Source organism: Pezoporus occidentalis, unplaced genomic scaffold, assembly GCF_034315485.1.
Source record: "Pezoporus occidentalis ecotype Australia unplaced genomic scaffold, CSIRO_AGI_Poc_V1 ctg59, whole genome shotgun sequence".
NCBI classification, from domain to species: Eukaryota; Metazoa; Chordata; class Aves; order Psittaciformes; family Psittacidae; genus Pezoporus; species Pezoporus occidentalis.
Window position 1 is genome coordinate 787,479 of NW_026915932.1, and position 15,088 is coordinate 802,566.

Below are 15,088 nucleotides of genomic sequence, written 5' to 3' on the forward strand. Positions count from 1 at the left end.
TCAATACTGTGTAAAATAATTTTTATCACTCATGTTATTGCTGATGCAAAATGAAACTGGCCCCATGCAAGCAGCTGTTTTCTCAGACACAGGTGTGGACTATGCTTTTTCCTTACTTTGAAATACTTGATAAATTTTTAAAATTTGTGATCAATTTCCAACAGCAGAAAACCTGCTGCCTTTAGCAGTTATCAGCCACATACTCAGCGAATGTAAAGGCTATGTCAGTTTACCTCATGACCTAATTTAGGGATTTGCAGGGTCAGCTAGCTTACCCAGGGAGAAAGATGCAGCAGTTTGCTGAGTCAGACAACCACTTCCTTGTTTCAGCTGCACATTCTAATAAAACAAATGGCATGAGGCAAAACTCGTATCATTTTTAGCATGTAAATCTTATCCCGAACATTTCTATATAGACTTTTCCCTGACGTTTCAGATAATAAACTACGTATCGTTTCCTTTAATCTCCAGAGCCTAACCCCACGGCAAAATAAACAAAAATTTGATCCAAAATAAATAGCTGCCTGTAGGTTGTCTCAAACACAACTCCTTTGATGGTTCTGAACCTCATCACCTTATCATCACTGAATTACATAGCAGAACCCCTGTTTCTCTGGCTTATTGCTAAAAGCTTCAAGGTTATTGCTGGTTTTTAAGGAGTCTTTTAGTCTGCAGACAATGCCATATGCTGCATTGCTAAGTGTGGTAGGGAACATAAAGAGGTACATTAAAGAAACCCAGACATTTATCTCTGTTTTTCAGATATAAACATCTCATGTTTTACTACTATAAATTCAATTGCTTTTACAGAAATAAAAAGTACACAGGTACTGCAATACAGCAGAAAGATGGGAGACTGAGAAAACAACGGGAAGTAAATGCTGTGAAAGAACCAACGGACAGAAGAAAGCCTCTACAGGCTCAGATACTGTCGGAATGAAGACTTAAGCATTTGTGGTGTTCTGCTCCCAACATCCCGTTATTAAGCAATGACCAAAATCTACTTATTTTTCCAGTTTCTATGATGTGTCCTTTCCCAGACACACTACCACCTGGGCATAATTTACTTTTGCAAGAAACACTGTATACAGGAGGAGCTAAAAATTAGAAAATATTTACACCCACCCCCTCCCTTGATGTGACTGGTAACACGTCAAATCCCAGAAATAACAGTATAAATCACGATTCCAGAATGTAAGAAGAGAAGCACATTAAAAAATATGTTGCATAAAGAACTGTTGGGCTGGCGATGGCAAATTTATTACATGTTTGACTTTCAAACCAAGATAAGAATGCTTTGAAGATACCTGCATGACATTTCAGGACTATGTCCTATTAAACAGATAAATCCTTGACATATTCAATGCATTTAGCAGATTTTTGGAAGATGCTGTTCTGCTCAAGTTCTCAAAAGGCTATTTCTTGCTTTTCAGCTAGAGAACACAGACTTCTTCAGTCTGCATCAGTGTAAAAATAAGCCTCCCAAGAGGCAAATTATTAAATGCAGAGGCCTCCTTACCCATAATTTCTTATGTTGCTTAGTTACTGTATTGATTATTTTATGGCCAAATGTCAAATTTGTGCTGAAAAAAAATTTCCACATATGGAGAGCACTGCAGTTTAATTTTGAGACATTACAAAAGTAATGATGTAAAAAATTACAACATGCACCATGAGGGATGCACATTTTTCTCAGTGGGAAAACGTGAATGTACATGCATATAAACACAAAATTAACTATAATTTTGTACTTACTTAATTTTGTACTTACAAGATCAATCAGCTCCCTTGATATTTAGGGAAAAGGCTAGATGAACAGACCAACAGGTACTGAATAAAGCCAGAAAAATCAATAATATTAAATGTGAAAACTAATCAAATTCAAAAGGGATTTTATATCACTGAGTGAGTTTGTGGATCGTTCCATTTGGTAACGCTAAACCAAGATTAAAGGGAAAGTAATTTAGGGCATTAATCCACAGAAACAAATTTGTTCTACACAAACTTATGAATTGTTGTAAACATATTTCAGTTTAGTAATCTTACTTTAGGAAGCTTTTCTGTGTTTGATTTATTTTTAAATCTTTAATCCTATTGTTCCCTTTTTAGCAACTTTTAAGCAACCAGACTAATTGCTTCCATCATGCATAAAACAGAGGCTCTTTCATACAAGTTTTATTACAGAAGATGATCTCTCTCCAGTGAAACTTGACATCTTAAGTTTCACACAAGATGAACCAACTGAATTTAAACAAAGATAGGTCAATGATGTCTGAAAATTCCTACCCATATAATGCAGCTATACATGACATTCTGAAGGAATTAATCTTCAACTCTAATACCTGCTATTTGCAGGATCTTCAGCAGTGATATTTGTAATAAGTAAAAGCTATAAGTACTGCTAAATAATTTTACTCATTTAGGCTACATCTTTCTAAAAACTACAGACATACTTTCAATAGCATGTCATTAGCATCAAGAAAATCATGACAGCCATTCTCAGGAATACCAGAATGAACACCTGGTAGAAACCAAAACCAACAACCGGGGATTTGAATACACAAAAGATCATCTCCTTCCTCACTGCCAGTGATCATGAGTGGGAATACTAGAACTGAAGAAGGGGCAGAGGCAGCTGATGAAGTCCCAGTCAGTTACACTATCTTCTGTGAAGGTATGAACTTTTTAAGGGCATACTGTGAAATTTATCAATAACTCATAACCCTAGAAAAGAATTGCATCTTGGTATTTCAGCTTCTAGAATTAGTCGCTGTAGTTGCCACACAGTTCTTACTAAACTGAAAATAGCTCTATTACAAGTGTTGAATAGCATCTGAAAAACAAGTATCAATTTTTGGTTTTCTTCTCATAATTTTATTAGACTTGTCTCTCTTAAAACCAATAACAAAGAAAACTAGGGTGCTTCTCAAATAACTTGCCAGCTGCTGAACATCCACTGTCAGGTGATTAAGTATTTACATTTAATTCAGTCTCAGGTTAAGACTGACTCAACTCAGTGGAGCTCAGGATGACCACTCATCATTCTGCTCCTAATACTTACAGTATTAGTAAGTAATAGGGAGTAACAGGGAGAAATCTACAATTAAAGATCTTTGAAGAATAAGTAGAGACATTATAATAATTAGCATGCCTTCAGTACTTTTATGTTCAAAACCTCAAAGCTTAATTGCTACAGGTCAGAATTAAACTAGAATGAAGCATGATGAAGTATGCAGTAGGTCACACCTGCACTTTTTATTTATTTACTTTTTAATGTTTGTAACCAACTCTGGCACAAGAGCTTGTGCTTCTGCCCTGTCTGTGCACTGATGAAGATGGGGCAGAAGAGTAATTCATGGATGTGCACTCAGCTGAGGTCCTCAGAAACCTTGCACCTTTGGGAGCAGTCCCAATCTGGGAGAAACAAACAGAAAGAAGTAAGGGAAGAAGTTGAGCGACTACTTGGGTATCCTGGACAGGGTTTCAAGAGGGCGGGAACAACTGAAAAATTAGAAGCACTCTCTCTAAGACATTTTTTTACATCCTACTTCACCAATAAGAATCCATTCAGAATTATGGAACTACAGGGTTGGCCTTGACTGACAGGAACAAAATAAACATTTCTTCTTTCACAGCTAAGTTGACTACTGCATTTAAAAAGACACCTCACCTTTGGAAGTCCACAAGGCATTTTTGTCAAGAATTTTCAGAAGTTGGACTTGAGCTGATCTTGAACTATTAACTCTGTAAAATCATCATAGTCTAGTCTTAAATATTAGGTCAAGTAGCAAAACATAAAAAAGATTAAGATTTAGGTATACAGTCATTAAGCACAAGTTTGACAGTTACTTGAGTTTAAAGGTTTAATCTCATGAGGAGTTTGTCTTCTTTCACTCAAGAGCGGCTGTCCCCATCAGATTCTTGTAAGATTTCATTTTAACTTGAACCTTCAAAACCCCTGCTAAAATTTGGGCCCAGTGACAGAGGCCAGAATTTATACTCTACCAACTCGTTTAACCAGACTTTTCAGTAACTGCAGCTAAAGATTTACCTCTGACAGTTTTCAGTGATGCAGACACCTTGTGTGAAGCAAGTACAAGCTCTTCTGAATTTGAAATAAAGCAAACCACAGCAAAAGAATTTAACGATGCAAATAAAAAACATGAACCAAGGTATTTTTCTTACAGATTTTATGTACCACCTCGTATCTTTCAATTTTACATGTGAAATAGTCTCTGCAATAAAGTTTCAAACATTCAAGATTGTTCTTTGCATTTGCATTCTGATTGAAAAATTTTAAAAATTTTGATTAAAACCAACACAGTAAGTCAGTCTAGATGCATGGCCTGTCGCTGTGTACTACCTACAAATGAATCTTGCTTGATTAAATCTCATTATTCTCAAACTTGCCCTCTATGATAGCATCACCACTGAGAAGAATGACCTACAGACACACCAATGACAGCTGAACAATGGGTTCCATGTTACCCACTGGATCACAGTTCCATAACGAAACCATCTTTATCTTTGTCAAGTTCATGAACTCCACTTAAACAACTTTAAGTATGAAGTGATTTGTTTTCAATCGCAGAACTGCTGTGTTGTCTTAGGGCAAAACCAAACCAAAGAAGGTAAACTAACACAACTGCTACTGAAGTACACAGCTGTTCAGCAAACGAAAGCACAACTGCCATCTCTTGAAAAACAAAAAATCAGTCAAGTAACAAATTAGAAACAGGGAATATGACATTTGGGGAGTCCAGTTTGTAGTACATTTTTCCACAAATTAGCTGAACTACTTGGCCAACAGTTTCTTCAGGCAGGGATTTTAACTTTCATGAACACATTGCTCTAATAAAGTACTTAGCATTAGTTATGGCTTTTGAATTAAAATGTATTCATGACAATAAATTTTAAAATCACTAAGCCATTACTTTTGATCAGGGCTTTTTTTTTTTTTGTCTGTATAGTGTTTGCAAGAATTAGCAACCAAGTGCATATTTCACCAGCAAAAGAATGAAAGCTGTACTAATAAAACTTACTTTTGCAGGTCTCTGCAGAGAATGGTAGTATTTTATACCCTGACTGCATATCAAATGAATGCCAAAACCAAATTTGCTGTTCCGATAGAGGCTTATCTGTCACATTTAATGTACCAGTTCGATTTATGATCACGGGCAACTTAACGCACAATCTGCTATCTACATTTTCTTCTGTATTCAGAAATAAAAAGGTTTACAGCATTGCAGAACAGTTCTATAAATTGTCTAGCTCAAGCACTGACTTTAGTACCTATTTGTGAAAGTATTTTCCTACAAAAATTTCCAGGTAATAACTAAACAGCTGAGCCTACTCAGTTGAGGCTGCTCATCTGCAGTTTATTCAGGTATGCAAGTCGTGTGGTTGCCCTATTTTACCTAAAAAATTCCCCCCTTTGCCTGCTTTGTTCAGGGTAGCATTCAGAAAGCTCAAACGGTATAAATCATAGGCATTTTAGTTTTTAGTATAAAATTGTTACTTCAGACATACCTCCTGGCCCCTATAACCTTGCTACTAAAAGAAATAATCACCTGCTGCCAGTAAGGGAGCCCAATAACAGACTTCAAAACAGCTTTCATCTTGTTATATCTTGTTTCATCTCATTCACCTTGTACTTATGAAGGAGTGTGGAGTTATGACAGTTAAAATGTTTAATAGAAACAACCAATTTGATAACCAATTCCAATGCTAGTAACATTCTACTGTTAATAAAGTACAGTCAGTGAAATAGCTCAGTTTTAGTTATGCGTTTTAATTGAGTGCAATCTACATGCTCTATACACCTCTAAGTAGTGCATCCAATTCACTCAACAAGGAGAATGCAGCTCACTAAAACAGATGTCTGATCCTCCAGCTTCCTCAGTTCTTTGTTCCTTTATTACTTTACATTAACTTGTAGATAAATGAAGCATAAGTGTCTGAAATTCCAGCTCTGTTGGAAAATGCTGTTGTATGGCTAAATTTTAAAGTCCGAGTAGTTTCATAACCTATGTGCAGTTATTTATGAAGGCAGCAGGAATGCTATTCTGACAACCTAATTAAACTTCCAATAATGTGAGCAGGAATCTGATTGCAAAATGGCTCATTTTATAAACATCAGTGCTTTTATGACTGACAAAAATATGCACTATCAGGTGCCAACTCCTTCACAAATACATGTTTTACAACTTGTACTGTAAACTGGTTGCAAGTAAAAATTCCATGATTTTAAAGGTCTACCCTCAATCCATAAAAAATGGCACAGTTCATGCAAAGATGTCATTGATTTTGTTCTTCTGCCAGTTTCACATCCATGTAACTTCACTAGTTTCAGAGAAGTTACTCCCAGTATATACATAAATTTGTATCTAAATCAAGCCATCACCTGTATACAATAATTGAGGTTAGATTACACGTGTTTAAAACACAAGTGAAATACAGGACAGAAAAAACATAACTGGACCTTGCCTGAAGACCACTATACAGTCTGTATGCTACAGTGTACACGAAACACACATTTCTTCAGAATTTGCTTTAAAAGTTTGCTGCCCACTGCAGAAGTCTCTCGAAAACTGCACGGGCCCTGAAGTGCTGAATAAGCCTGGGTAAAAAAAAAAACAAAACAAACCCACAACAAACCCCAAACACATTTCTAATAGGAAACGCTTGAGAGTTAAAACCCCATACATGATATCCCGCTATTTAAAGCGGTAATGAACCCTAAATTGAACCACTTCCTCATAGTTGTGATTGCTGTGCTGAAAACCATTACAGCTTTTCTAATTATAGCACAGGTTAAAACAAAGTACTGAATGTTTTAGTTCACTCATGTATGACATGGATACATTTATAATGAGTTTAAGGACTGGAGAAAAAGTCATTTGGTACTGACCAACTGCTCACACAAATAGGAGTCCTTCTAGCACTTCTGTACTGCCTGTTCTTCCCAGTCACTTCACAGAATCCATTTAAAAAGCCAGTGCCAACTTCTAATCTTGGAGTCACTGAAATTTTTTGTTTGGAGATTCGGGTTTTTTTTTACATTTCTATTAAGACCACTTAAAAACAGCAGTCTCGATACAGCAGGGATGGAAATACATAATTAAAAGCCAGACCTCACAGTCCTCAGATTTCAGAAACAGTTCTAAAAATCTCTTAGGGAGATGTGCCTTCTGATTTTATTAAAAATGAAGGTAACATCAAAAAGCAAAACTAAAGAAGAATAGCATAGAACATTTTACTTTTGTCAAACCTTAAACATAAAGTATATTAAGAAAACATGGTCTGGAACTTTAAGAACAGGAATATAAACATGTATTTTGTGTTGCAGAAAAAATTCATGAGGGTGTTACAGTATTTGATCTTTCTCTACATCCACTGGTATGCCACACCAAAGTAACATTATTAAATAGATACAGAGATACCATAAATTCATACAAATACCAGGGTCTTCTGGCCTTATACTGCAGATCAAGCAAATTGTTCTTTGGTAACTGGAGTAGGTTCATTTTCCATTCCAATGCAGGACTGTTAGAAGGCCATATTAGCCACTCATCTCAGAAAACTGCAACTCCTGTAAACATAGCCTGGGCTACTTTTGTCGCAAGAAGATAATATTAGAGGTGGTATTAAGAGATATAAATGCAAAGAAGTTAAAATTATTCATTCCTTGTGGTGGCTGTTTCAGGAGAAAAAAAAAAATCCAAACTCTCTCCTTCTCTATTCACTGTTTAATCTAGGTAACATTTAGACTCATATGTAAAGGCATTTTGATAGATGGGAATGTACACATGCACACTTCCAGTTTAAATAAAGAGACCTGTGTGGAGAATGGCAATTTAAAATTAACATGACTTGAAGGTATTCCTATAATGAAGCTTAAAGATTTAGTAAACAGGGACATTACAAACCCAAAAAAGTCTTTCTAGATTTTTCATCTTCCCTTTTTCAACAAAGACTGACAGAATATACATATACAGGTTGACATGTTGATTTATCCAAAACAATTTTCACTTTGCTCAATTCTTAAGTCCTATTGACTAAAATGTAATATAATTCACAACAAAAATCTTTCAGTAAGTGAAACAATATGCAAAGAAAACCAAAACTAAGCTCAGAAGCTAAGTGGTTTAGAAAGCCTGGTAACATTTATGTGTGCGTAAGTGTGCCTGATTTGTTTTATACATTATATATATAGACACACACACACACATATATATACACACACGTGTGCACACGCGCACACGCACACACACACACACACATTTTTAACCTGCAGTGAAGATTGATCTATTTTCTAATAAGGAACAAAACACATCATTTAAAAATGTGGCTAATTTAACAAAACGGAGAAGAAACTGCTGCTATCAAAATATACAATTTGGATTGCAGACTAGAGGCTAACAACATTAAAAAAATAGTTTTAAGCAAAACCCCTTTGCTTCTGAAGAATAACAGGTATCAACCTGCCATAGCATGAAGCATCCAAACAAGATTTTATAAAAAGTTTAAACTGTGACCCTTCCTTGTCTGTAAAGTTCTTGACATATCATATAGTGCGAGCTCTGGTCTCCAAACTGGAGCCCCTTTCATTTTTCTCAATCCATACTTCAGGAAATAAATGGCAGCTGGAGGATTCAGAATCTCAAGTGAGATTTGTGCTTTACCATATACCTGAAAAAAATCAACAGAAAACAAAATTACTATTCTTTCACTATTTATAGAAATTTTACTCCAAGGAACAATATGCCCAGACTTTATTAAAACAAAACTCTTAAGAGAATTGGCAAGTGGCCAAAGAGATACAATGTGTAATTTATATGCCATAGAGGTCTGTATTAAACACAATATTTGGCCCACTGAAAGTCAGCTAAAATGTTTGTTTTGAAGAAAATGCGTGTTTACCAAGGCATCACATGACTTCTAGTATTGGAAGACTGTTGTTAACTGTAGTTCATTCTGGCATTCAGAAATACGGTTTAGATGAGACTTAAATAAGAAGCCATAGAATGTTTGATGGTTGGAATTATTTTGACAATTCCTATAGGATTTTCCTTTTTGAAGTTCACTCAATCATTCCAGCAGTTTGCTGTGCAATCAGCATGAAAAGATTAAACATTCATGAAATGCAGCGGCTTCTCCTTTCCCTCAATATTTCTTCAACTGCTTCACAATAAGAAAGTTTTCTTCTCTATAACATAAAAAGGTATTGCGATGAACTTCCTATTCTGAGAGGGTTCTGAACCACAAAGAAGTAGAGTCAGAAACAATGCTGCTTTTCACAGACTTGCTGGTGCCACTCCATCCCTTGCTTCTCACGAAAGGCAGGGGTAAGTACTTGGAAGACTGTCATCTAGTAAGATGTAAAGAGGATGGAGGAGAGCTTTTAAGCTCAGAACTGCAGTCCAAGAGGAGGGCTGGGGGAGCTCTACATCAACTAGCTTGTTCTCTAGTCCTTTCCTTCTGTTTAAAGGGACATGGGGAATCACGGTACTAATCACTGATTAAAAGTAACTACCCTTCCTTAAAATCCATGCATATTACACTTTGGAGATTTTTACTTACTGCTCGTAATAAAGTATAGTGGTGTATATTTAACTGTATTGTCAAGGAAAATTTAAACAAGCAGTATTTTCAAGCTAAAACATTGTTCGATGTTCAAGTTGTACACAATTCCCTTGCTGCCATAGCTTTTCATTCTCAACGAACATGAGTATACAGGATTTTGAACAGGAAACATACCTGTCCAAAGTTTCCCAGAAGCGTAGAAATACTGGCCTATCCAAGTGTCTTTTGTGGTAGCTTAGTTCTAACACTGTTACATCCCATTTCTGTACATTTGGATCCAGACGCACTTCGTCATATTTGAGATGAAAAGCTTTAACTATAGGAAACAGGAAAACATTTAGTAAACAAACATGATGACTCTGCAGTGTTTCATTATTAATCAAAAATGATTCCAACCACATTGCTCTTTTTTCAGAAGAGAGCTGGAGAAGAAACTTAATGAGCCCATCATCTCCCAAGAAAGTTGACTAGTTAATAAAGGGAACTGAGCTAAATATACTGGTTAGTGCCCAATATCAGGCTCTCCTGATATTACAGGTTTAAGTTAAAGGGCAGCCCCTATTTTTAGATGCATAGATTCCAGAAGAACAGCAAAATCTCATTGCCAATTCAAGCACATCTTCCTTGGGAAACAAAGATGATCCTTCTGAAAAACTTTAATGTGTCCAAGAGTTAAGAAAAACGAAAAAACAAAAGGCATTTCTGAGATCAGTAAGGAGGAAGCATGGCTATTTCACAAAAGCCTGTTTAGAAGACTGTTAGCAGAATGCCAGTATAATTCCCAAATGCTACATGAAACACTGTGAGAAATTTTATAGCTGCCACTTTCCCCTGATCTATTGATTACTCAGGTTAAAAATGGTAAAATATTAACAGTTATTTTGCTCTTGGGAAGTACTGTCACATGTGAATTATGTAAAGCCCAAGCATTAACACAGTGAGTATTAAAATCTTCTTGCAATTCCTCTTCATTTCCTTAGCCAAATAATAGTTTTGACATAATCCATTGCAAAGTATTTAAGTCTCGTACAGCTCCTATCTGGTAACCCATTAGATGCATTTTCTATTTTGGTTATTACTGGAGAAGTAAAGCAGAAGCATAGAACCAAGCTAGTGGAAACTAGCTATTTTTAAAGCCATGGTCAGACATTTTTCTTGTACTACACTATTTTTAGTTTCGCAAAATTCACCTTCAATTTTAGCCAAATCGCTGAAATAAATAATAATTAGACAAACAAACAAAACTCCCCAAACCCCACAAAAACCTTAGTTCCTTTTTCCAGATACAGGTAGATATGCAATGATATACCTACAAGCTTTCTAGAATGGTATCTGAAATCAGCTTGCTGTTTTTTTCCTATTAACTCAAGAAGTGATCATCTGTCTTGTGCCACTGCCACATAAATTTCCAAGTTTTGTGAAAAAAACCTATGCATACGTATCATTTACCTTTGCTAAATGATGCTGCATGTTTTAAAATAACTCTGGAGAAAGGAAGATATACTGGGGCTATGCATTTACCGAAAACTTAATCGACACCTGACGATTAAGAGCCTCTGCATTAAGGTTAAATGGTACACAGCAGAAGACAATCCAATTCTGCATCTGAAATAAATCAGTATTAAAGTGCACTAACTTTATTATTATATATATTTATTATTATTATTAGTGCACTAAGTTCTCTAGGAGCAAGACCTTTAGAATGGTATCCAAAATTAAATATATGTTCTTGTTGTAAAGCTTTAATCATTTTAATTTCTGATTAAAGGGACATCACTTAAAATTTTATCTCAAACACTGACTTGTAAACGCAAAAATAAGCTTGCTTGCAATGTGAACATTAAACACTTAGACCATGTGTAAAGAAAACTAAGGAGAACAATTTTAAAGACTCAACTAACAAAATGCTAAGTGGCATATCAACTGAACAAATAAAACCACTTTGGCAGGCTCTGGTCCAATACAAATTGAGGAATTGCTTATGGTAAGCTACCTGCTTGCTTTCCAAAACAACAGCAATAAGCTATTTGTTAATATTTTATTAATATTTGTTAATCACTACAGACTCAGTGACTTAAATGAAGAAATGTAAACTGCTGATCTCAGAAACACCCATTTATGAAGACTACCAAAGACTATAAATATGGGTAAAGCGATAGCTTCAAGAAGAGGTAAACATGCACAACCAGACTGACGTTGCCTGTGCTCTCTCTCTTTACACTGTTTTATTTTGAGGAGTGAGCGAAGTCATTAGGAAAAGTCCCACAGATACTTTTATCAGCAAAGTACCTCACAAATACCTCACTGTGAAACAACAGAATACACTTCTTAAATTAAAAAGGTCCATTTCAATGCATCTTCATGAGCTAAATAAGAAATGATACTCTTCTTTCACTTAAAAAATGTAAGAATTTGCACACCTTCAGGCTGAACTACGCAGGCTATGATTTTCATCTTATGGCATAGTGAAGACTTAGAAAAATGTCAAAGCATGTCATAATAATTCCTGTGGAACTCTATACATATATATACAAATACAGAAAGTTAAAACTAATAGGTACTAGCATGCAAATAACTACCAAGACCTGAAAGAGTTTATAGCATTTTTCTTGGCTTGGTTTTCACAACTACCATTTTCTCTATCTCTTGATTTTGAAGTGTTACTTTCTTCTTTCATTAATCTCTTCTGTTAAACTGTCTCTGGTGGTATACTTTTACTTAACATTCACTTTCAGGCTCTTTCACACTCTCCCTGCTCATTCTCATTACCCCCCTAAGCAACTCATTCTATTTCCTTGTTCATAGATACATCCTTCGCCTTCCATCCAACACTTTTGTTTCCTCCTTACCAAACTACCATTCTCTTTTGAGCTTCTACTTCACATACCAAGTAGGTGCACAACATAAAACTTGATGAAACTAATTTCCTCATCACTGACTAGAAGATGAGAGACTGAAATAAGGTGTTTTTTGGGTTTGGGGTGGTCGCTTTTTTATTTTATTTTCTGTGTATGCATTAATTTGCTTGGGTTTTGTTTGGTTTACTGGGGATTTTTTGTTTTAGCTCAGAAAACAGCAGACACTATAAAAAGGTCTATTTTTTAAGGCAGCTTCACAATGAAGCAACAGAACAGAAGCTGACAGTTTCTTTAGATGTTATTGCACACCTTGCAGTCAGAAGAGTGAACTGAGTGAGTAAAGTGCAGCGTATCTCAAGGTATATTGTGTGTAATTGTGATAACTCAAAAAAAACCTGTTCAGATCTACAGTGGTAACATCCAGCTCACAATTTAAAAGTATTTGTATCTTATTAAACTTTCACATTTTTGTCAGACACCATATCATATTTGTAAAGCCTTTTGAGTGAGATACTAGGTGATTAATCCTCTGTTCAAATTTGCAATGAAATCTGAGAACAGACTGTAAACCTGTTACCTATGAGGTGTTATACATTGTATTTTCACAGTTTTATAGAATCTTAGAAAGCTATTTCTGAACCTCTTGTAGAGATGACAGCTTTGAGAAGATTTCTGTGAGCTTCCACAAGTCAGAATAATAGAATTGCTGAGGGCACATCTGCCACTGGTGCAGAGACCTAAGCCCCATCTTCTCAACCAGCAGCTCTTTGACAAGATGTTGCCATAAGCATAAACACCCCACAGAAAAACCCAAATTGAGTAACAAACCCCAAAACACTTAAAACCAGAACAAAATTCCCCCTTACTTTTTGCAAAGATATCAACAGGTGATCCGTCAGGCAAGAGCCAAGGCCAGCCTTTGAACTGCCAAGCAGGACCCTGTACAAACACTGCCACCACACGATCCCTATGAACACACAAAGAGATGGATGTGCTGATGGCCTTCAACATTTAAATTACACACTCTCTTAACCAGACAATATATTATAGCATAATTTCTTATTTTAGTAACAGCAGTATAGCACATATAACCACCATACCTCCAGCACAGCTGTTAAGAAAAGAAAGATTAATGTGACTTTTCTAGACTTACAGCTCCATCCCTTCGCAGAATGCAGCTCAGTTTCTCATGATGCATTTATAAGAGGTCAAATCATGTTTATTCCTGGTCATTACAACCTGGGTCTTAAAACGTGCTCCAACATTTTTGAGGTAATCTTCTATGAACAAGAGTGTAAACTGAGATGTGTCAATTTAAAAGCCTTTATTCTGAATAATGTGAACTACTTCTCTAAAAATTTATTAGAAGAGACAACTGCTAAATTTCTGCAAAGAGCATCATTTATTGTAAGAGTATGTAACTGTTACCTGCTGTCTGAGAAAATAAATCTCTGAAGATGAAGCTTTTATATTAAAAAAAAATAAAAAAGAAAACACCTTTAAGAAAAAACGATCTCCCATATAGGAACTGTCTTTTTCTTGAACATTTACATAATCCAACCAAGGTCCCTAGCTACTAAAATAAATGGTTACCTCCCTAATCTCAAAATTTAATTCATCATAAAATTACCAAATCTCAAAGGGAAAAGAATGATGAAGGTGGAGTTTAGGGGTTTTTTGTTTGGTTTGGGGATTATTTTTTTTTTAAGACAGACTAAAGGTTTGCCATTTAAAATGATGCTGCAGGCTTTGCAATGGCTAACAGAAAAAAAAAAACCTATCCCAAAAAACCTCCAAACAGCACAGCAGCAACATGGTAATTTCTAGATATTTATACCTAATTCTCCCTTGGATAAAATCAAGCTGAAAACCCACACCACTTCATCTCTTTGGTCAGAAGCACTTTAGGAACCATTAAAGACAGTTCTTAAACTGTTTAATGATCAAACCTTTAAATGCTGTCTGCCCTTTAGAATTCCAAAACCATGGATTTCTGATAAGTTCAAGTTCTCAATACACAGAACAATTAATTTAGGAACAGGACCTTTTCAAACTATTCCTCATTATTCAAACCTAATTTGGAAGTTACAAACCCCCCCAGAATGTCAAAGTGCATGCCCAAAATCTTCACACTTGGCAGGAAGAAATAAAAATGTTACCTCATTCATTACATTAAACAACAAAAGTCTTTTCTCCAGAATTTTCCTGCTCAACGGGAAAAACGTTTTTATAGCATTGAAGAACTGGTTACAGACAAAACAATCTGCTTCCGGCTTTTTCTTAAAAAAGCTACCTATGATTCCCTTTCCCCAACTAGCGCTCTCCCTTCAGAAGGAGATTCCACCATTGAATCCAATTCAATAAATCTGATTCAATGCTGAAATCAAAGTTCAGCTTTTACTGTCTGATGCATTTTCTTTCTTGAACTACTAAAGAAGTTAAAATGTCAGATGCTGAAAGCCTGCAAACATATCTTCCCAATAGAGTCTTATCCAGAAAGCAGACAAGAAAAGGAGGATTTTTCCTCTCAGTTCACATTTCAGCAACTTGCATACTACAGTATCACAAACTAGAAGTTAATATAAATATTTTGCGTGACACGGTTTAGCGTGAAGTGTCCTTGCCCATGGGAGGGGGGGTGGAAC

The 15,088-nt window shown here is 35.7% G+C and overlaps 2 protein-coding genes across 2 annotated transcripts in view; one reads left to right on the top strand and one right to left on the bottom strand.

Annotated features, from left to right (window-relative positions):
- The window catches only part of UCHL5 (ubiquitin C-terminal hydrolase L5), a 189,184-nt gene that overhangs the window by 35,225 nt on the left and 138,871 nt on the right, over positions 1 to 15,088 (top strand). The gene's annotated exons all lie outside the window — the stretch shown is intronic.
- The window catches only part of CDC73 (cell division cycle 73), a 108,521-nt gene continuing 100,480 nt past the window's right edge, over positions 7,048 to 15,088 (bottom strand). Inside the window, exons 15-17 of the mRNA XM_062638839.1 lie at positions 13,310 to 13,410; positions 9,760 to 9,901; positions 7,048 to 8,691 (exon numbers count right to left, since the gene is read on the bottom strand). Coding sequence (XP_062494823.1) covers positions 8,655 to 8,691; positions 9,760 to 9,901; positions 13,310 to 13,410 — 280 coding nt within the window. The 3' untranslated portion in view covers positions 7,048 to 8,654. The remainder of the gene's footprint in view (positions 8,692 to 9,759; positions 9,902 to 13,309; positions 13,411 to 15,088) is intronic.